This window comes from Callionymus lyra, chromosome 1 (assembly GCF_982586985.1).
Source record: "Callionymus lyra chromosome 1, fCalLyr1.hap1.1, whole genome shotgun sequence".
Taxonomy (NCBI): Eukaryota; Metazoa; Chordata; class Actinopteri; order Syngnathiformes; family Callionymidae; genus Callionymus; species Callionymus lyra.
In genome coordinates this window covers 11,945,034-11,972,281 of record NC_141818.1, presented here as the reverse complement: position 1 = coordinate 11,972,281, position 27,248 = coordinate 11,945,034, and the positions used below count along the sequence as shown (strand labels likewise).

Sequence of the window (27,248 nt, the reverse complement as noted above, 5' to 3'; positions counted from 1 at the left end):
AAAACTGCTCATGAGACAAGAATAGACGGTGAACAGATGAGTCACAACACGACTCCATGAAAAAATCACATATCAGACCTTGAGCTGTATTTTTAGGCTTCTGGGAAATCAAAGCAGCCATTTATTTTCACTTGTGATCACATGACCAGTGACTCTAAATCGGGCTGAAGTGTGATCCCTGACGTCGAGGGACCTCTGAGGAGTCCACCCTCCTGACAGGACCAGACACTTCTGTTCTGACTCTGTGATGGGGAGTGGGCGGAACCAGGTCCACTCTGGTGAAAAGAAAAAAAAAAACACACAGCTGGCTCGGCGTGCGTGGGCAGCCGTCCGAGGGTTTCCAGTGAAATGTCAGATCGGTGTTTGGTCATTCGGTTATTTTAGAACCTCCTGTGCTGACGTCAGTCTATAAGGGTCCGGCGGGCGCGGAGACCGCGGAGGAGAGCGAGGAGCAGCCGGAGGAGCATGAGGGTCTGAAGCCGCCGTCGCCCACCACCCGGTAGGAAAACCCCCCACTTTTGTGGTCATTTCTACTTGTATTTCTATTGTTCCATCGGTCCAGTAAAAGAATTGTGGTCGCGCCGGTGTATTTAGGAGTTAGAAATGGAATAACCCGGTGCCCATTTACAGTATTTACGGTAGAATAAAATATGTTTAACCGCGACCCTAGTAGGGTTTTTACCCGACATGTACCCGGAGATACGATAAATAAATAAATATATATCATTGATATTTAATTCTAGCGTCTTATCTGCCGGGAATAAATAGAAAAAAATGAGGGAATCTTAGGTGGACCGAGCGGACTGGAGAAGCCCTGCTGAGGATGGGATTCCTACCTGACTACATCAGCACCATCACCATGGCAACCCCTTTTTTAACTTTCTGATCTCTCCATCTCTCAGACCTGCAGTCTGCCCGGAATATAGATCCAGAGCTATTTGTTACAGTGGGTTAACTTCATCTAGACATCCGCCTATTGTGTTCTTTGTCATCTGGCAGTGAAGCTTTTGTTTTGTAGTGTTTTACTGATACATTGTGTGTGTATTATACTGGGATTTAATTCAGAATTAAGTCACCTGCTGATCCCAAGAGGGATGCTCTTGTTATTACAATCCTTTTTGATATCATTAGAGCGTTTCCTAGAGAAGACTGAAAGCTTTCCTCTCTTAAGACACTAAACTAGATTTTATAAAAGGACCTTCAACAACAAAATAATCCATTTACTAAAAGCCATTCATCAGCCTGACATATTATGTGAATAAAAAAAGACTCTAGTAAAACACCAGAAATAATGCTGCGATATGAACTAAGAATAAATACAATGTTATCGAGATAAGACTATTTATTTGATCATAAACGTTTTTATTGATAACATTAGAAACAGGTGTTGTATTTGATGCCCAATTATAACAATGTTTTCACAGTTAAATGTTCTGAAATTAACAGAAATAAAACTGTGTCTAACTTTCTCATTCTTCTGAAGTTTAGCTGTCGCCTGAGAATTCATTAGAAAAGACACGAAAACAAGTGGATTTTGTTGTTATGCCACTATTGTGCTTCCAAAGTATTCATCATCTTACACAGGGGTATAAAACTCGTAATGCCACAAGGGACCACCGTTTTAAGCACAGTCCAAATAGCAGGCCAGAGAAATATGTTTAATAATTAATTATCCTTAAGCCTTTGTTTTTAATTATTAAAAGGTAATTTCAGCATCGAGCTTCTGTGTTATTCGTGTCGAAATACATGTTCTTTTTCACTCCCTTAACTCTTGTGTGGTCCCTGGGTCAAGGTGACCCGGTGTTCTTGACCCAGAGACAACACAAGGAATACCAAAAACACTTTTGTTTTGGGGCCTTCGGGTCACCTTGACCCTGGGATAACGCAAGGGTTAAAGCACACCCAAAATCTGCTCAAATTTAAATATCTTTGAGGAACATTGTTGATCAGTAAGGCATCTTGGGTAATGATATCTGCACGTATTTCAGGAGACCGTGTTTGTTATCACCTATCGTTATAATACATCCATAATGTTATTAATACATTTTTTTTTATGTAAATGTGCCTTTTCTGCACCCTCAAGGTCACCATATAGAGCACATTTAAAAATTAAAAAAAGTTTTTAAAACAGCATTAAACACAATAAAAAAGCAGCATTTGATGAATACAACAACAGGAAAGGTGGAGAGAAGTATTTAAGTATTAAAGCCAACTCTAAGTTTTCATTGCTTTTGATGCCCACATAAAATAACTTGTCCGTCAAGAAAATGAATCCATGCCTTGAGTTTGAAACATGATCTAACACGGTTAAAATACACCAACATTATTAAAAGTTGGTTTGTTCGTCTGCTAGACGTTTGCTTCGTGGAACATAAATACAATACTGTACAGCTTTAAATTCAGGTAACAAATACCTTGACCCGTTGTGACATGTGGTTTCCTGCTGTGAGTGGGAAGTATTCTAGTTTTAAAGTAGCCTAGCTTAATGCTAAAGGTTATTTGATAGAACATGAAGGAAAAAAGATGTACAGGGAGTGATGCTGATTCAACTACACAAATTTAAATGTTTCATCCCATTTCGTCCTGATCTCGATACGAATCCCTTTCATACTGTTGTCTAAAATATGACATATCTTCTTCCTGTTTCTAGCATTTGTTGACAGTTATATATACAATATAATCTTATTTAGTCAAGAGGGTCTAATTGTAAGACTTGGTTCGCTAGATGAGCAGCTTTGAGATGTTTCAACATTCAAACCGTCTGGACTAACCTTTAATTTCAGAGAAGCTCCAGGTAGTCGTTACAGACTTTAACTCTATGAGTACATGAATCTGTTGTTTCTATATTTGTCCACAGAGTTTGAGCACAGGAAGAGGGGGTTGGGGTCTTCTCCTGAGCGTGGACCACCATGGGAAAGGACTATTACAAGACCCTGGGGATCCCCAAGGGATCCAACGAGGACGAGATCAAGAAGGCGTACCGCCGCATGGCCCTGCGCTTCCACCCGGACAAAAACAAGGACGCTAACGCTGAAGAGAAATTCAAGGAGATCGCGGAGGCCTACGAGGTCCTGAGTGACCCCAAGAAGAGGGCCGTGTACGACCAACTAGGAGAAGAAGGTATGAAGGATCTTAATAATGGAGATGATGCTGTTTATTGGTTCTGTGATGGTTTATCTTCTTCGTCTTCTTCAGGTTTGAAGACGGGAGGCAGCAGCTCTTCAGGGGCCCCTGGTAGCTCCACGTACCACTACACCTTCCATGGAGACCCTCATGCCACCTTTGCGTCCTTCTTCGGAGGCTCCAACCCCTTCGACATGTTCTTCGGCTCGAACCGGGGTCACAGCCGCTCCAACGGTTTCTCCTTCAACAACGACCACAACAAAGACTCGGAGCAGGAGCTGGACCTGGAGGAGGAAGACCCCTTCGCTCACTTCGGGCGACAGTTCGGTTTCCCCGGTGGGGTGAACAACGGCTTTCCGGGCGAAGGTCGGAGGAGAAGGGGGGCGCCGTCGGAATGTCTGGGTAACAGCCGACGGCACCAGGATCCGCCCGTGGTCCACGAGCTGAAGGTCACGCTGGAGGAGATCTTCCACGGATGCACCAAGAGGATGAAGATCACCCGCAGGCGGCTGAACCCGGACGGGAGGAGCATGAGGACGGAAGACAAGATCCTCAACATTGTCATCAAGAAGGGCTGGAAGGAGGGGACCAAGATCACCTTTCCCAAAGAGGGGGACGAAACCCCCGAGAACATTCCTGCTGATATCGCCTTCGTTCTGAGGGACAAAGGTCACGTCCACTTCAAGAGAGACGGGTCCAACATCATCTATAACTGCAAGATCACCCTCAAGGAGGTACGTTTGCTTCACTGTCACCTCAAGTTGTTTTAGTTTGAACGGGCTCTTAAAAGCTGTGGAAACGGCTAATGTCAAGAAGGTTTCGCTCCAGAGGCCCAGAGGCTCTGTGCTAACAAGGCAGTGACTTCATAGTGTGATTTAATACTCGCTGCCTCATTTCATTAAGTCACGCTGACTCTTTATGCCGGAGAAAAAAAACGGCTCTCGTCCACTTCAGAGCAGCTGCTGAGCCGTGAGGTTCATTTGAGGTCCGGCCTTAATTCTCAGACGCTGATCACTTCGTGTGGATTATATGAATATGTCTAATAAGGGGTTAGTGAATGTGTCAAACTCAAGGTCAAACTCAAGAAAGAGAAAAGCGATTCAAGATAAATAATCTACGTTCCAGGGAAAGTTTTTGTGGGCCAGCATGTTTGTTTAAGTTTAAGAAAACATGACATGAGCTCCGCAGTTGTTTGTTTGTGTCAAGGATCGTAGTAAAAGGTCCTGCAAAACGCTGGTTCGTTTCAGAAGCTCTCAGTTTAAAATGAATTAAAATAATTGTGTCATGTTTTAACCAAGAGTAAATGTTCACAGACTCCATTATTCATTTTCCTATTCATCTTTCATTAAATCGATGCTTTGATACTCGAAGAGAAAGGACATTGTTGGGTATATGAATAAGATTATGTTTTTGGATGCAACAAACATGCACACAAATAGATTATTTCCCAAATCATGAAGTCACACTATTATACAGTCCTTTTTATTGTCCTAATCGGTTTGCCATAAAAACATGGCGAATCAAAACAGGCCATTGTGCATGCGTTCCTGTATCGTGCCGATTTCCCAGATTGTGTTCTGACAGGGCATCAAAGAATGAAAAGACAAAATCACACTTGTACTCCTGGTTATTTACTTTGGTAAATATACATTTTGTTTGGGGACCTTGTTTGCTAGAAGTTTTTGGCCTCTTGTGTGATTGAGTTTGACACCCCTGAGTTAGTGGCTCAAGTACTTGTCCAACTCCAGTTGAATGAAGAGAAGAAGGTGTGTGTTTGTGGGTGTTTTTTAACAACAAGTTTTTAAAGGTCACAACAAAGACAGAGATGTTTGTTTACAGACCCTAAGTGGATACATTTTAAAACACCGGCCACAGTTGTTGGACTAACAACATTCAATACATGCAAAAATGTATTTCATCAAACCAGAATTCAACAAGAAACTTTATTGGACTTAAAGGGAAACTAATGTTAAATCCTCTCCTGACTCAATCACATGTTCCAAGATGCAGTAAGTCCCTCATCTTGACCATGTTTTGAAGATATAACTTTATAATGTTCTCCCCCGTCTGAAATCTCAGCGAACGAGAGGTTACGAAAGCAGAGTCCATTATGACGTTATAATGGTCTTCACTCCTCCAGCCAGCTGTAATCATGTCCTGCTTTGTATACACAACAAGTCCCTTGGAGATGGAGGCTTCTGTGATTGATGACATGTGGTGACAAACCTTGATGCTTTCCAATCACAGTGTTTTTAGTGGATATTTTTTTGTAAATATTCAATGAAAATCAAGTTTTGTACAAACCTTTGTGCAAACCAAAGTTTGTCCTTCATTCATGCAAGGACTGTCAGCCAATAAATGGATGAATACACTTCTGTAATCTATTTCGTTGATCATACTCAACTCAATCCTCGACAGCTACATTGAAGTAGAGATGAATTCTTCCAAACATCTAAATAGCTAGTACACCCTTATACACCTCTGACTCAGACCCAGGAGGAAGGTCTATACATAAAGCTCTATACATCAGTGTAATTGCGTCATTGAGTGGGCTCGCTTATGTAACCGTGTGTAGTTGTGTTAGCGTGAAAACATTCAGATGACAAGGACCTTTTGAAAGAGTCTGGAAATTGGCATTGATGTGTTGAAGAGGGAAGAGGTTGTGGGGTGAAGACTGCCCAGGAAGCATCTGTGTCCTCTTAATGCATTTTGTTGGTGCGTGGGTTTTCTCAGGGCTCTTCAGATTCCTCCCACAGACCAAAACATCCATTCATGCGGCTGGTGACTCGAGCTGTGACAGCAGCAGCTCATTTGATTCATACAGTCGAACACTTTGGTCGAGTAAATACAGGATGTTGGTGTCGCACAACACATGATCTTATTGGCTTTATTTAGCACTTTAGCCCTTGTGTTATCTCAGGGTCAAGCTGACCCGAAGGACATTGGGTCACGTTGACCCAGAGACCACACAATTCTAGTAAGTAAGTAAGTTATATTTGTAAAGCGCTTTTCTCAGACGTGGGTCACAAAGCGCTTAAACAACAGAACAATACACAGTTCAAAATACAAAACTTTAACAGGCCAAGACAACAAAGTGACAAACAAAGCAGCCCCTAGAAAACTAAGAAAAAGTCTGTCCAAATAAATAATGGTTAAGAAGGTCTTTGTAACAGTATACTAGGCGTCTTTAAAGTCCAGTTTCGGGGACAATCTGTGGCCCTTGAAGAAAGTCCATATGTCCATGTGTAAGACAAGGAAACATCAACCTGAAATCTAATGACTTGTCGGGCCAGATTTAGCGTCCAGGCCTTGAATTTAACACCATCGCTAACATAATTCTTCGGCCCGTTCTCCTGCTTCTTCTCCACTTTTTCAGACCATCCAGGCCCGGCCTCTCTGACTTCGTCTCCAGACTTTTCAACTTAAACTCCTGCTTGTCTTCTTCCGTCTTGATCGTCCTTTTATCTCTATTTGTTTCTCTGAATGATCTGAAGTGACTTCTCTACTGTGAAGGAGTAAAATAGACAAAACGCTTGAACTTCCGTTTTCTAAAAAAGTGTCAAATGCTAGTGAGAGTTTCTTAAGCCTCTTAAGTCTTGATTTGATATTTGGATTCTGACTCCGTGGCTAGTCATGTGGAGGTGCGTTCGCTCAACAGGGAAGCGTTTCTGTCAATGCAGCGTGAACGGCAGCGAGAATGTTGTGTCCCTCCGTGACCGGCTTGAACCGGACCCCTCCTCTCGCTCATTCAACCGTGTTAATAAATGTGCATAAAAACACCAACACACTGTCACGGACGTCTGCTCACACGTGTGATTATATCAGATCACATGTATGTTGGGGACTTTGAGTGCTAGGATAAGTGACGGGACCATTACTTCTGCTCCTGCAGGAGTCCAGCACAGTGAGTAACACAAGCTCTAATGTGTCTAATAGCGCCGCCACTTACTCGCCTCCGAAAAAAATGTTGCCGTAATGCCAGGTGTTCTGAAAGAGTTCGGAGAAGGTGTGTGTTGCCGTTCCAATCTCATGTTCTGCTTTTCTAAAAAGCTCACAATGATAGCGACGGTACACAAGGACCTGCATACTGATGAAGTTGCACTGCAGCACCCCCACAGCTAGAGCTCACACAGCAGCTGATAAGAGCCTCGCGTCAGAGGCTGAGGAAGACGGAGGGAGAACGGCGGGGAAACAGCAGCGGGGGGTTAGGAGAGTCTTAGGGGATGTTTAGGGAAGTGGGTCAGATGACTCAGTATCCAAAGCAAATACGAGATCGTGTTGCTCTGCAGTTCTCTCCTGCCATAACCATCCGATGCCAAATTCACAGATAACAGGGAAGCAAACCCCAGCAGACAAAAGCAAAGTGTCTTGTCTCACGTGGAAGGACATGTTGGTTCTCCTTTTAAAAAAGGAATTCTTGCTTATTTTCATCATATCGTCCAGGCACGTGTTTGCCAAAACTTTCTTGGGAAACGGGAAGGTAGCTGTGCTCTGAAGGCGATGATATGAGGTCGGTGATCTGGAATGTCTATGCATGTCCTACAACATAATTCTATAATGATGATTATACTCAGGAACTCTTTAAGTTAACATCAATTAACCATTAGCGTGATTTGTTTATAAAAAGTTTAGCGTTGAAAGACTCCTAGACTTCTACATCCTATGTTCATATAAATATTCTTAAATAACTCGACGAAAAAGGGAAAAAGGGAGGTACTTTTACTTACCTGGCCGCACATAAAGAAAAAAGTATTTATATTATTTCTTTTTTATTGATTATTATTGTCAAAAAGGTGTTGGTGTTTTTTTTAAAAATATATATATATATATATATATATATTGTATTTTCTGTGAAGTAACATTGACACGTCAAAAAGCTTGTTTCAGTCAAGTTTACTTATTTAAAAATAAACCTGTAAACCAGTGTAAAAATGCTTTTATATGAAGGTCGGTCTGTAAATATTATGCCGACATTAAACCGGTCAGTGGTGCAAAGAAGGTTGGTGACCCCTGCTCTATATTACATGTTTCAAACTCAAAGACAGGGGGCTAAATCTGACCTGATCTGTAATCAAAGCAAAGAAAATGAATGTGTATGTTGTAACCTTTAAAGATGCCAAGATACTTCCAATATGAAAAAGATGGAGTTGAATGAAAGGGTGGTTTTGATAGATCAAGCTTCCAATATTGACAATAACACAATCAGACACGTGGCCCGTTGTGTGACTTGAGTTTTATACCCTTGACATATATAGTTGGAAGATCGTCCCATCATGATGTTCTGTTCTATGTTAATCTTTGTATCCTTTGTCTATGTTATTTTTCTTTGATCTGATGTTCTTTATCTTTAGAATTAGATTGTATCATCTTGTTCTTTCTCTTCATTTCTCTTTGTTCTTGTTCTTATTTTATTTTTTATTTTATTTTATTTTATTTTTATAAATAATTGCTGTATTGCTGTAGCTAATTGGAAAAAAACTATTTCCCGAAGGAGACCTCCTGAGAAATCAATAAAGTTCTACCTACCTACCTACCTACCATAACCTGGTAGTGGGTTTCATTATACTGCGGAAGTAAGAATGTTTTGTTTGGTCGGTACGGTTCTACTGATACTAGAGGTTGAGATGATAGGTTTGACATGCTCAGCATGAGAAGCTTGCAGAGGTTGATGACATGCTGGGAGGGCTTGTGTCCTGACATTTGTAATGTATGTACCTTAGCCTTGTCGTAGCTGATAACTCACCAAACATTGGAAATAATGTCTCAAAAGATTAAAGATGTGACTCCAAAATATCCAGATACTATTCTAGTGAAGGATTTAATCTAGTGCTCAGATTACTGTTGTACTGGCATTTACTGTGAGCAACAATTGCGTAGCACAGGGAAGTCCTTCCTGCTCTGCACGTGACAATGAACATCTCGAATCTTGAATCTTACATTATTAATAAAAAATAGTGTTGTTTCTTGGCGTTTCAGTTCCATGAAAAATGTAAATATAGTAAAAAAAAACACATATTTTTAGTGATTTGGAATTCAAAGCATGTTCAAAGTTTAAATTCCAAGAACATTTCTGGTGTTTTTTCCCCCATTTTAACCTTTAATACACAGTCAAACAATCTTAGAAATGTTGAATAACTACCAGATATTGAAAACTTGAATGTTTTTTTTAACTCATAGAGAAGCCTAATAATGTCTTTGATAAGCATTCAGTCATCAGAAAGTAAAAGGCATGTAAATGAAAATGTTCCACCTGTGAAGCTTAATATATTCATTTGAAAATAGATGTTAATGTCACCTAAGATTATTGTAATACAAAAAAACTCGGTGCTCAGAACAAGAACAATGTGTGTTGGCGTCTTCAGCGTCTCAGCGAAAGGTTATGTAATCTGTGGGCTCTTCAATCAGCTGGTGGGGAAGCGTCATGGCAACCTGTCTGTGTGTAGTTCCTTAAGTGTTCGTGACACACGGATGAGACGCCGCTCTGCGCCGCCATCACAAGGTTTCCTGTCAAATGAACATTCTGAGAGAGCGCGCTGATGTGATGGTTGCACGCTCAATGGCAGCCGCCAACATCCCCAACAACTTTAGATAACTCCAAACACAACTTAGAGTTACAGGCAACAATGTATGTTTACAAAACTTTGCAGCAAGAATCCTGACTTGCTCTAGTAGAAGAACTCACATTCACCCGATCCTTAAATCTCTTCACTGGCTGCCAGTTTCTTTCAGGATCATCTTTAAAATTCTGGTTCTTACTTTCAGATCTATTCATGGTCAGACTCCTCCTTACATCAGTGATCTGATCCAGCCTTACACCCCAGCTCGGGCTCTGAGGTCTGTGGATCAGAATCTACTGATGGTTCCTGAACACGCTTCAGGACCAGAGGAGAGAAATCCTTCCAGACTGTTGCTCCTAAGCTTTGGAACGATCTTCCTCTCCCTCTGTGTTTGATGATTTACTGACTCCTTCAAGAAACATCTTAAGATCTTTTTGTTTGTTCAGGCTTTTTCTTAATTTTCTTGGGGCTGCCTTGTTTGTCTTATGTTGTCTCTGCCTTTTAAAGTATATATTTTAACTGTGTATTGTTTTTGTTTGTTAAAGCGCTTCGTGACCCTGGTCTAGAAAGGCTTTACAAATAACATTTACTTATTAACTTACTTACACTAATTGTGACAGTGAGCTGCAGCGCCCCCGGTGGTCAAAATGTTGGTTACATTTTCTTAAACAGCTGGGATAAATAACATACGCATAAAATGTATAACAATATTAAATATTAAATAGCTAAAGAATGTTAGCTCCATAGCAATGCTAGCACGATCCAATGACTAACAAAACATTTTATGTCCATCCTGCGCACAGTTCAGATTAAGGTTGAACTTGTGTGACAGGCCGAAACATAAATAAGATAAATACAAATAAGTATATGTGATAGAAGTCTAGTGTTTTTACTGCTCTTGGGCCCAACTTGGCGAGCGGCGCTCACAGGGAGGTCTGTGAAGTCGTGATAAGCTTCTGTCGGACTGGTCTGTTGGGTGCTTTCTGCATTGTGACTGGATCCATCAGACTTTGCGATAATAAAATGTGTGTGTGTGTGTATGTGTGTGTGTGGGGGTGTGTGTGTGTGTGTGTGTGTGTGTCGCACTCGTCCGTCTGACAAGCCTCCCAACTATTTACGAGCTCAGCCGATTCCTGCCGCAGTTCATTAGCCTCGGCTATGAGACGCTTTCTAAAATTAGTCTTCAGTGAGGGACCGAGCCACTCATCACTCTCTCACACACACACACACACACACACACACACACACACACACACACACACACACACACCCCCACACACACACACACACACACACACACACACACACACAATGAGGAGACAACAAACATGAAAGCCTCGTCCCACTTCCAAACCCAGTTCTGTGGCCTGGATGATTATTTCTGTCATTTTCTGGCACAACAGATTATTTTGTGTCCACTTCAGTAAAAGGACCCACTAGTGGTGAAGACGATGATTTTCTATCACTAAAAACTCACTGATATCAACCTTATTTAAGATCAATATAACGTTGACATCATGATGACACTCTGGCTCGGGAATGTCCCATTAACCCTGTGCTCCACCTGCAGGCTCTGTGCGGCTGCACGGTCAGCATCCCCACCCTGGAGAACCGGGTCATCACGCTGCCCTGCCATGACATCATCAAGCCCGGGACCATGAAGCGAGTCCGAGGCGAGGGGCTGCCGTTTCCCAAGAGCCCGTCGCAGCGCGGCGACCTCATCGTGGAGTTCTCGGTGCGTTTCCCCGACAGGATCCCGCCTCAGTCCAAAGAGATCATCAGACAGCATCTGCCGCCGTCGTAAGGAAGGAGGACTCGCCTCGGCCTGCACACACACACACACCAGAACCCACCATCGGACCCCCATGCCACCTTTTACCTAACGCTTGTGAGGAGCCATGTGTGTGGAGACTTCACACGGACAGGATGTGCAACAGTCACAGATGTTTCATGGCTCATCCAGGACTCCTGTTTTCTAAACCTTTTTTTCTGCTTTTATAAACTAGCATTTATCTAACTAGACATTTTCAATGACATCCGTTACAGTCCACTCAGTGTTTCTGGATTATCGAGTCCTTTTATATTCTTGTTCAAAGATTTTTATTATTTATCAGTTGCACAATGTCACCACATTAATAAGCTTTTTCCCTTAATACTTGTCTTTTTTTAATAATCAAAGTTAAAACGTTTAATAAGTTGTTTCCAACATTGTTAAAACACAAAAATAGTATTTGTAAAGTCAATTTAAAGCAGTGTTTCAGGTAGTTCAAATAATAAATGCTGATTAATGATCATAAAAAAATGTGTTTTCGGTTCTCAAATGAAAGATAAATGTGCACAAAATATATGTCTAACTATTTGCAATATTGTGTAAAACGGAGGCATTCCCATTTAAACAAAGAGACCTAATCTGTCTGTAGTGTCCTTGGTCTGTCCCGGGGCCTCCTCCCAGCAAGAAATGCCAGTAACACATCTAGTAAAAGAAAATCCAACAATAGATAGATTGATAGATAGACTTTATTAATCCCTCCGGAGATCTCCTTCGGGAAATTAGGTTTCTAGTTCACAACAGACATCATTAAAAACAAGAACCAAGTGCCAAACAAAGTGCAAGTATAAAGAACATAGATCAAAATAAAGAACATAGATCAAAAGAAAATAACAAAAAGAAAAATAATACAGGGAAAGGGATGAAAAGATTAATATAGAATAGAATAACATCATCCTTTCACTCCACTCCTGCCTCCAAACTCAGAATTAAACAGTCTAATAGCACGAGGAATGAATGAGTTCCTGAATCTATTAGTGTTGCATCATGGGAGGAACATTCGTGCACTCCATCTGCTTCTCTGCTCACTGATGACAGTGTTCAGAGTATCAACTGATTACCATTTAATAATTGTTTTATACTTTACAGTAAAACTGGGTCAAGCCAAATAAAAAGGCAGACCACCTGGTTATGCCACATATGGCCACCGAGCCATATAGCCATCATATATATACATATATATATATTATCAGAACCTCAAATATATCTTGAGTTGCCTTGTTATTTTCATTCTAGCATTGTTTTCATAACTATACACTTTTTTTTCTTAAAAATCTTAGTCAGTTCCAGATGTTGAAAATTCATAATCCTAAATTAAGATCCTTGCCTTTGTGTTTGTTAATCTCAGCGACCAACAACAACAAAAGGTTTTTCTCTCATTGGAGTTGACAATCAACACTGACGTCTGGGATCCAGAGCACAGATCAAAGCCGGTGCTGGACCCTCTGAGCCGAGGTGTCCTCTCTTTTTTCTGGGGGGTAACTCGGTGCCTTACTACGGTATCAAACCTCCACACACACCCTTAAAAAACCAGCACAACAGACGAACCAGTGGAACGTCAGGCGCTGGTGATCCACGTCAATCTGACCCTCATCTCTTGGACTCCTCCGTGGCCTCTCTAGTGTGCCATCTCCTGGTGCTACAGTGAGCAGTGCCAACCAACACTGGACCATGTGCGTCTCCACCGAGATCTCGATGCTGCTCCAGCCATTGCAAGGTCGTGAGCACGGAGACACAACAAAACGTTTTGTAATTCAGCAGATGTTGCCACAGCTGGATGATGACTTTGTACAGCTCTGTTTCTTACCATGATGTTTGTACTCGCAGCCATAGACGCTCCACACTGGTGTTTCATGGGAGCATATTTCAATGTCACAGCTCTGCAAGGACTTCGGTTGTGATTGTGTGTGTGTATGTGTGTGTGTGTGTGTGTGTGTGTGTGTGTGCGTGTGTGTGGGTCAGTGGAGTGTGACGGTGCACATCTGCTGCTGCTGCTGCTGAGACTCACCGCTGGAGTTCTTTGCTGATGTTTATATTTGAAAAGTGACGATGAATAAAACTAAAAGTGAGACTTCCTGGATCAGTTCGATGTCCGCTGGCGAGTTCGTGCTCCGAGATTTAATCGTTGTTTCTACAGATTCCATCGAGAAAATCATTTCCTGTCTGACCTCATCGTTGATTCCACACATTTAAATAATGTTTTAAAACTTTTCTTATCTCACCTGGACCAGAGGTTTAACCCTTGTGTTATCTCAGTGACCCACAGGCCCAAAAACAAATGTGTTTGTTGTATCCCTTTTTTGTTTCCAGGCAAAATGACCGACCTCCACCACTATATATATATTTCTGGAAGCAAGGAAGGTCGTTGACTTTGACTCTGAGACAACACCACAAGTGTTAAAATTTACATTTGAAGTTAATTATAATATGAGAGGGTGAGAAGACGTGTTCAATTATACTATTAATTATATTATTATTTTTATTTAACTTATATCACTTAAAGTTTAACCAATTGTGTTTCTTAAATTTATCTTGGACTCTATTGTATCATCAGTATGAGTCTGTTTATTACAAAACTCTCTTTTTATTGCAATATCTACATTAGAAAATGTGCTTAAGCCCCGCCCACTGAAAAAACTGGAGATAAACCACACCCACTCGGCTGTGATTGGTCAAGCACTGAGATTTGCCACCCTACGTCATCAACCCCGTCCAAGGGACTCGTTGTATAAACAAAGCGGGGCGTGATTAAAGCTGGCTGGAGGAGGAGTGAAGCCATTATTACGTCATAATGGACTTCACTCTCGTAACCTCTTGTTCGACAAGACTTCAGACGGGGGAGAACTTTATAAAGTAATAAGTTCATAACATGGTCAGGGACTTACTGCATCTTGGAGAGAAAGACTTTAATATTTGAAAGAGTTAGTTTGACATAAGTTGATCTTCAAGAAAATTAAACAAGTCTAAGAAGAGTATTTTTCTTTATCAAAGACATAACTGTTTATTTTAAATTTACATTCCAAACAGAGTGAAAATGTTAACAAAATATATATTCAAACAATAATAATGTAATATATAAATTATAATAATATATACAAATAATAGTAATAAAAGGTAATAATAAGTTAAAATATTTCAGAAAAGTATATGTTAAAATTAGATATTTCACCAACACAGACAAGCTTTAATAAACATCACATTTAAAATGTTGTTATTCAATTTATTTATCTAGAGATAGTTTAGTAACTTTCTCCTAACCTGTTTGGATATTACTCCCTCTCTATTTTCCACTTTTTTTAAATTAAAATTGACAAATTATTGTGTCAACTACTTTAATTTTTTACATATAATAAATGCCCTTAATACAATATATCTAAAAATCCAGGTCCTTTGTTTGTATTGTTGATATATTCACTATCTCCAGTATCTAGCCTTACTGTGTTTTTTCTTTTTTAACAAGCAGAAGAAAAAAACTCTGCATTGTACCCCAGTGACCATCTTGACCTACTAGTTTAATATGTCTAATAAGTCTGGAATGTTAGATGAATCACATCAGCTCCTTCAACTCCACATAAACAGTGATATATTCGTGGCCTCAATGCTCTCCAACACGGTTGAACCTTCAGCTGGGGTCATGAGGAGAGTTTGGAAACCATTTTAGGTTAGAGATAAACAACATAACTAGGACTTTGACCTTCACATGTTCAGAGAGTTTTTTGGAGCTCCGCGGTGCCGGTTCAGGTAAGAAAGAAGTCTTCTGTCCAACTTTATTGAATCTACAAGCATGTGAACTTCACGGGGATAGTGTGCGTCACATGGTCAGGCAGGAGGACGAGCTGGGATGTCGAGAACCAGCACCGCTGTGACGAATGACATCTGGCTCCATCGGCTATTTGTGGCCACATTACCGCAGGTTCACACCGAGTTCACACTTTCCAGCATCGAGGCCTTTGTATCCGGCGACACACACACACTCCACTGGTGCTCGGGTTTCCAATCTTTCAGCTGGATTCACACACACATGTGGGCCAGAGTTCAGCTCCGGAGTTAATAGAAGTAATCAGTAACTATTAGGACTCAGTCATGGTGACTTGTGTCGCCGTTCACTCTTAAATCCCTCGATGTCGGTCCTCATTCAGGAAACATGAGCAGCTTTGTGACCCTCGCCACTGGGCAGCGGATGCCCGTGATCGGACTGGGCACATGGAAGAGCGCCCCGGGTCAGGTGGGAGGACCACACACGCGCCAGAACCCCTTGACCGGCCAGAACCATTCAGAACGTCTGTGTGTGTCGGCAGGTGAAGCAGGCGGTTCTGGCCGCTCTAGACTGTGGATACCGACACGTCGACTGTGCGGCCGCTTACGGTAACGAAGAGGAGGTCGGAGAAGCCCTGGCTCTCCGGGTCGGTCCTGGCAAGGTAGTCTAAGCAGTTCACATCGCTGGTGTGATCAACGGGTTTTATTTTGGTGACTTTTATCGCAGTAGTGAAAACAATTTAAAGTCAAGTCAAGTTATTTAATTGTCAAATATGCATGTATTGAGACATATTGCATACATTAAATTGTGGTCATGAACATTAGTAGGTGCCATTTTTACAGTATTGATTGTCGAATCCAGTGGTCTCCAAACCGGTCCTCAAAGGGTGGTGCAGGTTTTTGTTCCAACCAATCAAGAGCACCTTTTAAACCAATCAGGAGTCTTCAGAGTGAATCAGTAGATTGTCATTCATTTGTTGCTTGTTTCAGCTTAAAGCTAATTGGTTAAACTGTACTTGCTTGATCGGTTGGAACAAAAACCTGCCCTTTGAGGACCAGTTTGGAGACCCCTGATCCAATCCATAGTGTCAGACACCATTCTCACTGTGGTGCTGGACGCTGTGATAGTGGTAGACGCCGATTTTGTTGTTGTAGTTGCCGTTTTCACAAGTTGAAGATGCCATTCTCACTGTGGTTTCTGCCATTTAATAGTGTTAGATACTGTTCTCACTGTGGTATAAGCCACTTTGATAGTGGCAGATAACGTTCTGACTGTGTTCAGTGCCATTTTGATAGGGTTAGATACTGTTCTCACTGTGGTATCTGCCTTTTGTGTAGAGTGGAGGCCATTCTCACGGTGTTATTTGCCGTTGTGATAGTGGTAGAAGCCGATTTTATTGTTTTAGGGGCTGTTTTCATAAGTAGAAGATACCATTCTCTCTGTGGTATTAGCCACTTTGATAGTGGCAGATACAGTTCTGACTGTGGTTAGTGTCTTTGGGATAGTGTAAGAGATCATTCTCACTGTGGTTTTTTGCCGTTGTGATAGTGGTAGATGCTGATTTTATTGTTTTAGGGACTGTTTTCACAGGTAGAAGATACCATTGTCACTATGGTATACGCCACTTTGATAGTGGCCAATACCATTCTAACTGTGGTGTGTTCTGTTCTGATAGTGGTAGATTCCCTATTACTTGTAGTAGGACATCTACCACTAGTAGTAGTGATAGTGGTAGATGCCCTACTACTATCAGAACAACATGCGTTTCCCACTGTGGTATGTAACGTATTGATAGTGTTTCTTTTGTACGTCACATACCACAGTGGGAGAGGCATCTACCACCATCACCACTTGTCCGTCCCACTATTGATAGATACCAAATTCTAAGGTGCAATTTTCACAAATGGCAGATACCTTTCTGACTGTGGTACGTGTGTCGTTTACCCGGTACAAACGTTCTGTTCTTACATAGGTATTTGCTGTTGTGACATAGGTAGATTATTCACATTTCTAAGTAAATTCTAATAACAGAAGATGCCGTTCTCATTATGGCACATGCGGTTTTGACTTCGCTAGATGATGTTCTCACTCCAGTACAGGTGCCATCACTAGACAATATTCTTGCAGTCTTTGAGAGCACAATATGACCCCCCCCCCCAAGTGGTTACCCTAGACTATGTCAGGATCAGATTTATATCCATCAGCAGGTGAAGTTGAGTAGATCTCTTATGCGTCTGACGACAACAACACATGTTTCATTAAATTCAGGATTTACAACGTGGCGAACTCTTTGTGACGTCCAAACTGTGGAACACCAAACACGAGCCCGAGGACGTGGAGGACGCGTGCAGGACCACCCTGTCTCACCTGGGTCTCGCCTATCTGGACTTGTACCTGATGCACTGGCCCATGGCCTTCCAGTCAGTGACTAGCAGTACGGGATCATTCAATATCAGAAGTAACGTTTCACCTTCTCAGGCGAGGGAAGGAGTTGATGCCTCGTCGAGAGGACGGCAGCATCTGTTACTCTCACACGCACTACAGAGACACCTGGACCGCCATGGAGACCCTCGTGGACAAAGGCCTGGTCAAGGCAATTGGACTCTCGAACTTCAACGCCAGACAAACTGATGACGTCCTCAACAATTGTAGACACAAACCTGTGGTTAACCAGGTATGTTTCACTCGTCAACCTCTACCAGTCAAACTGGAAACCTCTTATAGGAAGAATTTAGTGGCATTTATTGTTAAAATGTTAACTAGTAGCTTATTCAGTAATGAGGCGACTACATAAAGATGATTCTAACAATGCTTTGATGTGTAACCATTATTTAGTGAAAAATTAAAGTAGATTTATTCAAGTTATTTAATTATATTTTGTGATTTATGATGTTATTTTTTTGGATTACAGGCACATGAGTACAATGTACAATAGTGACATATACTTTGTGATACACTAGCTTTACTGGATCCAGAATCTAAAACTTAATCATATAGTTGTCCCGTGAATGCTTCCTGAGAATTCAAGCACTATCAGGAGTAGAAAGAAGATCACATAATCTCCATGGTGTAGGTAATAAAAGTATACTTTACCATAAAATTACAGGTTAGTGTTGGATAGAAAGTACCTTCGGACAATTGCTCTTTCCATAACTTGCTTTTTAAGGCTAAGGCTGTGTTTAATTGTTCATCAACCAATGGTAATAATTGTAACTAACTGTGATGTTGATTAACGTAAGGAGGGTAAGAAAATATTTTGAAGTTTAAAAAAACCACCAAAGCAATGTATTGCTTAAAAAAAAAATCAAAAATCAAAAATATATATATATTATAGGACGGCTAATATTTAGTGTTTGATGATTTTAGTGTTGCAATTAAACCTCCCGCCTGAAGATGGCAGCAGTCACTAAGTCACCTGCTAAAGGACAATAAAGTCATGCAAATCCTGGGTATAACTGAGGGCGAGAGGATACAGTCGACTCTAGCAACTTGTAAAGCTGATGTTTGGACACATTTTCTGTTCAAAACAAATAAAGGTTGAACTTCGTACAGTATCAAAATACATTGTATTATTGCACCTGTATCGTGATACGCATCTAATCGCCCAAGTTCTTTCCAATACACACCCCTATCGTGTAACTTCCGACCCTCAACATTTGACATTTTGTTGCCCTCAAGGTGGAGTGTCATCCCTACCTATCCCAGACCGAGCTGCTGGCTCACTGTCGGTCAGTATCACAACCGTCCACACACACTTGTGTCGATGACCCGCTCACGCCGATGCTGTCCACTCAGGTCCGTGGGGGTTTGCGTGACGGCCTACAGTCCACTGGGCAGCGGAGACAGACCCTGGGCGTCTGCCCAGGAGCCTCGTCTGCTGGAGGATCCCAGACTGGAGGCGATCGCGAAGCGATGCCAGAGGAGTGCTGCCCAGGTCATACTCAGGTGTGGAGGCCATTCTCATCATCTCGCATCAATATCTGAACTGAACCCCAGCATCCTTCGGTGCGTCCAGGTGGCACCTCCAGAGAGGGGTGGTCTGTATCCCTAAAAGTGTGACCGAGTCCAGGATCCAGGAGAATCTGCAGCTGTTTGACTTTTCTCTATCGAGCGAGGACATGGAGCGGATCGACTCCCTGAACCAAGAGAGACGGTTCATCGTCCCAGCTGTCCAGGTGAGTCACACGTGGCTTCGCTCTAACTCGGTTCAGCCATACGCGTAAATGGGTCGGACCTCTTTGGAACGATACATTTATAATCGTATCATCTCTTCTTTCCTGCAGAGAGGTGGGACGACTGTGTGGAGGGATGCTGAACATCCTCACTTCCCGTTCCATGATTCCTACTGAGGGGAGGAGAGTCCGGATTCTACTTATTAATTCTTAATTATTTTTGAAATAACTTCCTTGTAGCCACCATCTTAAAATATCTACTCTACTCCCATCCCTTCTCTTCACACCGACTGCTCGGGTGACCTGGTAAAAGTAGTGGACAATAAACTGATGAATAAAACAAGATTGAAACCAATTCATTCAACGAGTCTTTCAGTTTGTTCTCGTCTTACATGCAAGCCAGGAGGCCATCTTGCTTACATGTATATAAAAGCGAAGGTGACAGAGACAGGAAAGTCTTTGACAAGACCACTGATTTAATAAGCTGTATATTAAAAAATAAAATAAAATAGAATCAACTTGAGCACGATATATGGCTGAGAAGTTTAGTTGATCAGTGACAAACATTAAGGACAGTTAGATCTCAGCAGTAGGCAAACGTTTGTCCACTAAATGCAATTTTTTGCGAGCTACTCTCAGCAGCGGTGAGGAATGAAACATTCCTAATTCAACTGTGACACCGTGTGGTCAAAGAGGAAAGTGTCACAGCGAATTAAAACACTGCCTTCTACATTTTAGACAATTTCAATAATCGGGTCGCAAAGAAAGGTGAAATATATGTATATATTTTTTAAATATATTACAACTGTCTGAAATGTATTTTCTTAGGGAAAATAAAAGGATTTGTACCAAACTCATACAGTATATATACACCCCCTTTTTGTTTTTGCAGATCTAGGAAATTTATTTTTGTCATGTTATCTGTAGGTCGTTCCGTGATGCAAATAACTGGTCAAGGGTAAATCAATTGTTTTGAGATCCTGAAGAATGTAATGCCAAGTTTAATTATTAAATGAAATGTTCTTCCAGCACACAGTTAGTCGCTCTGGATTTCATAAATCATTCACACTCAAAGTTGAGCATTTCATTTTCGATTGTTCCCCCTTAACTTTCATAGATGTATGAATATAACGGTTTACTGTTCAAAACTCACTTGAATAATACTCCAGAATCCCAATTGAAAAAGTAGGAGTATTTGGAAATCAGAACAGAAAACAACAACACCTCCATTTCGTGAGATTTTATTTTTCCAACAACATCATTTTGACAAATTTTGGAATACATTAGATGCTACCATTTTTTTTCTTTAAAAAAAAGGAAGTCATTAAGCAACATGTTTTTTCCTCTTTCATATAGTCTAGCATAGAATCCCGTCACTAAAGCCATTCATGTTTTTTATATAATGAAAATGAGGCCACTCAATAAACCCTCCCTCCCCCCTCCGTCACTGGGATAAAAATCCTACAGCCACATTTATTTCCTCTTCCTTTGTCCCTTTATCCCCACCCACGACAAAGCCGGAGCAAACCAAGCGGCAACATGCTTCTCCGAGGGAAGTCATACAAAAACAGGGAACACAAGAAAGAAGCACAAAGTCCTAAAAATGTGGAATCTGGTAGGAATTTACAGATGTGATCCCAGTACTGACCACAGTCGGGCAGTGAACAGTTATCCGTAAAGGTCATCGTCGGCATCTTCGTTGTAAACGGGGTCGGTGCCGGTCCCTCCGGATCCGTGACTCGGACCGGTGCCGCCTGTTGTGCTGGATGGAAACCTGTGGGACGCGAGCGGAGGGATTAACGGACTTGTTGAAGGATGACGAGCAGAAACGGAGGCGTGGAGATAAAACCGACCTGAAGCTGCCGAATCCACGACTCTGCTGGAGCGTCTGAGCAAACATCTCATATTTGCGAATGTCGTTGTCGCTGACTGATCGCCGGGCGAATCGCATCGCCTCTTCAAAGTGGTCCTTTCTGATCTCTGGTACGGGATCATCCTCCTCCACTTCCTGAAGGAAGAGGATGTTCAAAGAACGTCAAGTAAATGTACCAACACTAAAATGCGACTTAAGAGATCAACGTCACAACGACACTGACCATGGCAGAAGGGTTGGTCTGTCTTTCTCGCTCTCTGCGGATTTCGTTCTCGATGCTCTCCCTGATGGCCAGTTTACACGCCCGCTGGCAGATCTCTGTCAGATCAGCTCCTGAGAAGCCGTTGGTCATCTTAGCCAAGAAGTCCAGGTCCACATCCTGCCAGCAAATTGACAAACATGAGCTTAAGAAATACATGAAGAAATTGAGACACATCCACCAACATGCCAGCTGAAGAATCATCTTTATTAAACCCCAAAATGTAAAGTTAAGAATTTTAAAATGAGGTAATAAACTACCTTGCTGATGGGACTCTTGCGGAGATTGGCCTTAAGGATGCTCATCCTGCTCTTCTCGTCGGGCAGAGGGATGTAGATGAGCTGGTCCAGGCGACCGGGTCGCAGGATGGCCGGGTCGATGATGTCTGGTCTGTTTGTGGCTCCGATGATGAAGACGTTTTTCTTGCTGGACATGCCATCCATCTCCGTGAGGATCTGGTTGATGACACGATCTGCAGCTCCGCCACCGTCTCCCACGTTTCCGCCGCGGGCCTTTGCTATGGAGTCCAGCTCATCAAAGAAGAGCACGCAGGGGGCAGCTTGACGAGCCTGCGGGCAGAACCGTCGGTGAGAACCGAACCCATGAGCCAACTGAGATGCAGCGACGTTACCTTGTCAAAGATCTCTCGGACGTTGGCCTCGGACTCTCCGAACCACATGGTGAGCAGCTCAGGTCCCTTGATTGAGATGAAATTTGCTTGGCACTCGTTGGCAATAGCTTTAGCCAGCAGAGTTTTACCACAACCAGGGGGCCCGTAGAAGAGCACTCCCTTGGAAGGGGTCATGCCGAACTTGAGGAACTTGTCTGGATGCTCCACTGGATACTGATTTGAAAACAATTATAATTTATTAAATTGACCTCAACAAGATCCATGTCAAGATGCACTTTGTTGTCCTTACCTGAACCAGCTCCTGCAGCTCTCTCTTGACGTCCTCCAGACCTCCGATGTCCTCCCAGGTGATGTTGGGCACCTCAACAACAGTCTCTCTGAGAGCTGATGGGTTGCTCTGGCTCAGAGCCCACTGAAACATTCAGTTTGAGATTAGTATCAAGAAGTAAAGATCACTCATGGCACGTGGTAGAGGACTTTACCTTGAAGTCATCCATGGTGACAGCAAGAGAGTTCATGACTTCAGCATCAATGGTCTCATCCTCCAGATCGATCAGGTCCATCTTCTTCCTGATGGCTTGCAGGGCAGCTTCTGAGCAAAGAGCCGCCAGATCGGCACCAACATGCCCGTGGGTCTCATTGGCGACCTGAGCCAGGATTAAAAACAACAATTATTGAAAGCCTGGACATATGAAGCCAACATTGACAGAGTTCAATTTGAGGTTAAAGACAAATGTCCACACTTCCTGCCATTTAAAACCAAATTAATCATTTTAAGTTCGACAAAAGTTTAAGTTCTCATACCTGCTCCAGGTCAACATCGTCAGCCAGCTTCATGTTTTTGGTGTGAATTTGGAGAATCTCAAGTCTGCCGGTGGCATCTGGGATACCGATGTCCACTTCCCTGTCAAAACGCCCTGAGGAAGTTCAAACTCTTGTTAGACCAGATAAAAATCAACTGACTTGTTGACATACTCGCAACAGAAAGTGAGAGAGTTGAATAATTCAACAACTGTGGCAGTAGTGGCCTGCCAATGCTGCATACAATTATAAGATGGCTGCTAGATCAAAGTACTTAGTTACTGTAACCAATTCTTGTTTCTAAAGGAATTTTATAAAAATGTGAAATCTGACATTTACTGCTAGTAATTTGTCTAAATAACATTTAAACAGCACATGTTTGTCATGTTGAGATTCAGAAACAGAGGTTCAAGTAAAAATAGTTACCAAATCTCCTGAGGGCTGGGTCGATGCTGTTGGGTCTGTTGGTGGCAGCCATGACAATAACATGAGCTCTCTGTTTCAGGCCGTCCATCAGAGTCAGCAGCTGAGACACGATACGGCGTTCCACCTCCCCATGAGTCTACAAGGTCAAAGTTGGCACATTAAGATTTTGCATGCAGAAAAATAATAGTATCATTTGTTGCACATTCATTATTTCTACTTACCTTCTCCCTCTTGGGAGCAATTGCGTCAAGTTCATCAATGAAGATGATAGCAGGAGCGTTCTTCTCTGCCTCCTCGAAGGCTTTTCTCAGGTTACTTTCACTCTCTCCAGCCAGTTTACTCATGATTTCAGGACCTTAAAGCAAAAAAAATGTAATCATTACCACAATGAATACAATTAGGTTATTTGTGATCCAACACTGAAAGTAACTCAGAAATGAAACCAACAATGTTGTTACAGTCGCCCTCACCATTGATAAGGAAGAAGAAAGCGCCAGTTTCATTCGCAACAGCCCGAGCAATCAAAGTCTTTCCTGTTCCAGGGGGTCCGTACAGCAGAATTCCACGTGGGGGCTGAAATAAATGTTGCATTAGATTTCGTGGATTTAATTATTTCTTTAACATTAATTTCAATCAACGCAAAGAAAGAAGCCGTACCTTCACACCAATGGCTTTGAACAATGCTGGATGTCGAAGAGGCAGCTCAACCATTTCTTTGATCTGAGCCAACTGCTTCCTGACACCTCCGATGTCATCATAACCCACCTCATTCAGGGACTCCTCTTCATCCTGTAGGGTGGAGATTTAGTGTGCTGCAGCAATGAATGCCAGTTAGACAAGGTGCCACTTACCTCTCTCCTGATCGGCTCGCCCTCACAATGGATGACGGTATCGGGTGCAACAATGCAGTAGGGGGACGGGTCGGTTTCAACAACTTTGAACTCTACAGCACGCATGCCACCCCTGACCAGGAAAATGTCACCTTTGAGAAATAAAAAGTTAGATTTCCAAGTTGAAAGGCACAAGTAGACTATTGTAATCAACTGGTCAAAGTACCTTTGCGAATTGGCCTGTATGCTTCAAGGAAGTAAGGCTTTAGGTAGACCTCGAAGAGATTTCCAGTTATTCCTTCCACTGTGTCATCGATTGGAAGAACATGGATCCTCTTTCCATATTTCACATCAGGACATGGCTGAATACTGTAAAGTGATGGATTGTGTTTTATAAGGTTTCAAAGAAACATTTTGTCAAATAGGTTTAAAAAAAAAAAGTTTATATACCTTATAACATCTCCAAGACGAACCCTCAGATTGTTGCGAACCACCCTATTCATGCGGACCTTTTCATCTGAGCAGGTGTCATCTGAGAGCACGATGCACACAGTCTCTCGTCTTTTCTTTCCCTTCATCAGTACGGTGTCTCCACGGAAGAGCTGGAGCTCATCCATCTTATTCTGGTTATCAAACATTCCATGGTTAATACACACACACCTGTTTAACTTATATGAAAATAACAAAAGGCAAGTTACCTGAGACAGAGACACCACACTGTTGTCTTCATTGATGGACTCATCAACAATCAGTCTGTTGGGTCTGTTCTTCTGTTTCAGAATTGCCGTGGCCAAGTCATCATTTTTCGCTCTATGCAAGTCAGACAGAGAAATGGTTAGTTAAAAGAAAGTGTTAAAGACAATTTATGTAATGAATTACATTAGTTGCATAGAACAAATATCCATGACGTTTCAAATTATTATCATTATTAATGTAAACAAAATAGAAGGCATAACTTAGTCATGTTTGGTTCATTATTAATTCAGCTACACAAGCAACACATTGAGGATTTAAATTAAAGGACTTGCTTTCCTCATATTGGTGTTAATGGTTTATGCTCATATGAATAAAATCTCACATGCGATGATTTGAATTGATCTATACATAAAGTACATGGTTATAAAGTGCAAACCCTCTTTTGTGTTATTGTACATATGTTTATATTGTAGGTCGGATTCCAATAAAATGCCACCGAACACTTCCCAGCCATGAAAAGACAGGTGAGAACCGTCTGGAAAACTAGCTTTGTTGTTTCTCTTGTGACGTTAGCATGCTAACGCTAGCCTGAGTCCAGATGACACAGCAAAAGAAACGGAACACGGAAAAAAAAAAAAACTTTGCTAGCTCACGGTCAGTTAAACAAGATGGTCACCGCCACAATTGAAAAGTATTCACCCTTAATATGTTCTAATGTATACGGCCTTACATAATAACAGCGTATTTGTGTGTTGGCTAGTGGCAGAAAAGGGGAGAACGATTCGTTGGGAATGAATTGTCAGCCATGCTAGCCGGTTAGCCAACCGGCTAATACGCTAGCTAGTCCAAGTCAAAAGTGTCGCCACGGCTTGACCCGTAAACACGTTACTGTCGGTGCGTGAAAATATTAAACGGTCCATTGTTGTTCGGATTCTGAGACGAAGACGTGGATGAAAGGCCGACAAAAGACTCGTCTTCTATAGATGACGCCGGACGGCTTTGGCCTTGACACCGTTGCTAAGCTAACGCTAGCATCACGACAGCGATGACTGCGCTTTGTTACGGCCGGCTAACACGTTTGCGATACGCAGCGCAGACCAACGACTTTAACCACAAGTCCCGAGAATACATTGATAATAGACTTTTATAAAGAGGTTCGATTCCAAAAGTGAAACAACTAGGGTTGATGAAGTAAGTGACCTCATTAGTTGGAAAAGAAAGAACACAGTGTCATTAAAAACGTATTTGTACTCACTCCCCTCCCGATGCCATGGTGCTCCTCCTGACAGACTACAAATAAATTAGATAAGTCTAACTATGTTCGAGAGGCTCAACTGTTCCTTCTGATCCTACTACGTTCGCAGTGTTATCGACACGAATGGCCAGCAGCTTCCGTTCGTCTCTTTACGATTATAACAGGTCCTTGATGCATGCTCGTCGCGGATTGGCCAGACGTCAATCATGGGGCACGGGACGTCCAATCGAAACGCTCCCTCAGACGTCACTAAGGATATTGTTGGAGTCGGTGGTGCCGTGTTCTACAAACCGTTTTGTCATTGGGCCATACGTCTGTCACTCAATTACGGTGGACCAATGAGCAGCTACCGCGTTGTAATGGACAGAAGGGTGACATTAATCAAACGAAACTAAACGTCAACCGGTTACTGCGTATATAGCGAGGTAACTCGTCAATTAAAGCACCATCTATTTGTTAAAACCAAACTTTACAGTTGGTTTTCTTTTTTTTAAATATAAATTTCTCAAAGCGATTACTGTTTCATGACCTACTGATAGAAATCTTGTTTAATAACTTCTGCCAACCAAGTCGTTTTATGTGACCAGTGAGCATTCGTGGTACAAAGTTGAATTAAAAATATTTTTTAAAGCAATATATATAATTTAAAGACATCTTTCTTCAACAGACAAAAAAATCGAGATATTGATGAAGGAACGGGATGTGATAGAAAAATGTGAATAAGTTTATTTTTTAAGATGATGATTATATCAGGAAATTCGTTTATCAATTTAGTATCAGTTGTGAAGGAATACAATGTATTATGACACCTCTGCCTTGTCAGCAAATAGATATACACTTGTGACACCACAACTTTCATGACATAGATCATATATTTTTGAAAAACTTCAAATTTAAAAATAATGGTTACAAAAAAAATGTATCGCCCTTGCCAAATGATATGGACAATCGTTCTCTGGAACATGACAGTATCCTAACTTCTAAATATAACAAGAGGTCCTGTAGACATTTTTTCAGTACCCTAAAAAACTCCCTCTTCA

The 27,248-nt window shown here is 41.8% G+C and overlaps 3 protein-coding genes across 3 annotated transcripts; 2 read left to right on the top strand and 1 right to left on the bottom strand.

Moving 5' to 3' along the window:
* The first annotated feature begins 322 nt into the window (after positions 1 to 322).
* dnajb5 (DnaJ heat shock protein family (Hsp40) member B5) lies at positions 323 to 13,588 on the top strand. Its single transcript, XM_087793883.1, has 4 exons — positions 323 to 499; positions 2,858 to 3,120; positions 3,196 to 3,857; positions 11,251 to 13,588. Exons 2-4 carry the CDS (start codon positions 2,910 to 2,912, stop codon positions 11,482 to 11,484), a joined length of 1,107 nt encoding a protein of 368 aa, XP_087650009.1. The 5' UTR covers positions 323 to 499; positions 2,858 to 2,909; the 3' UTR covers positions 11,485 to 13,588.
* Positions 13,589 to 15,184: 1,596 nt separating this feature from the next.
* On the top strand, positions 15,185 to 19,796 carry akr1a1a (aldo-keto reductase family 1, member A1a (aldehyde reductase)). Its single transcript, XM_087801526.1, has 9 exons — positions 15,185 to 15,249; positions 15,648 to 15,733; positions 15,807 to 15,926; positions 17,534 to 17,685; positions 17,744 to 17,939; positions 18,944 to 18,993; positions 19,061 to 19,210; positions 19,281 to 19,440; positions 19,549 to 19,796. Exons 2-9 carry the CDS (start codon positions 15,653 to 15,655, stop codon positions 19,612 to 19,614), a joined length of 975 nt encoding a protein of 324 aa, XP_087657652.1. The 5' UTR covers positions 15,185 to 15,249; positions 15,648 to 15,652; the 3' UTR covers positions 19,615 to 19,796.
* An 866-nt stretch (positions 19,797 to 20,662) lies between these two features.
* Positions 20,663 to 26,368, bottom strand: vcp (valosin containing protein). Its single transcript, XM_087793872.1, has 17 exons — positions 26,209 to 26,368; positions 24,956 to 25,067; positions 24,708 to 24,880; positions 24,484 to 24,626; positions 24,279 to 24,409; positions 24,085 to 24,216; positions 23,898 to 24,000; positions 23,649 to 23,782; positions 23,428 to 23,563; positions 23,005 to 23,117; positions 22,683 to 22,847; positions 22,490 to 22,612; positions 22,201 to 22,413; positions 21,830 to 22,138; positions 21,534 to 21,689; positions 21,291 to 21,445; positions 20,663 to 21,211 (listed from the first exon to the last, which is right to left on the bottom strand). The coding sequence occupies exons 1-17, from the start codon at positions 26,223 to 26,225 to the stop codon at positions 21,106 to 21,108; spliced, it is 2,421 nt and encodes an 806-aa protein (XP_087649998.1). The 5' UTR covers positions 26,226 to 26,368; the 3' UTR covers positions 20,663 to 21,105.
* Positions 26,369 to 27,248: the final 880 nt, after the last annotated feature.

Excerpts from the sequence above, each read along its gene's own strand:
- dnajb5 (XM_087793883.1), top strand. The coding sequence starts at position 2,910 with ATGGGAAAGGACTATTACAAGACCCTGGGGATCCCCAAGGGATCCAAC. Across the intron at positions 3,121-3,195 it reads CGACCAACTAGGAGAAGAAG|GTTTGAAGACGGGAGGCAGC; the intron begins GTATGAAGGATC and ends CGTCTTCTTCAG. Across the intron at positions 3,858-11,250 it reads GCAAGATCACCCTCAAGGAG|GCTCTGTGCGGCTGCACGGT; the intron begins GTACGTTTGCTT and ends CTCCACCTGCAG.
- akr1a1a (XM_087801526.1), top strand. The coding sequence starts at position 15,653 with ATGAGCAGCTTTGTGACCCTCGCCACTGGGCAGCGGATGCCCGTGATC. Across the intron at positions 17,686-17,743 it reads CACTGGCCCATGGCCTTCCA|GCGAGGGAAGGAGTTGATGC; the intron begins GTCAGTGACTAG and ends TCACCTTCTCAG. Across the intron at positions 19,441-19,548 it reads TCATCGTCCCAGCTGTCCAG|AGAGGTGGGACGACTGTGTG; the intron begins GTGAGTCACACG and ends TCTTTCCTGCAG.
- vcp (XM_087793872.1), bottom strand. Across the intron at positions 24,410-24,483 it reads ATACAGGCCAATTCGCAAAG|GTGACATTTTCCTGGTCAGG; the intron begins GTACTTTGACCA and ends TATTTCTCAAAG. Across the intron at positions 22,139-22,200 it reads TCCGAGAGATCTTTGACAAG|GCTCGTCAAGCTGCCCCCTG; the intron begins GTAACGTCGCTG and ends TTCTGCCCGCAG.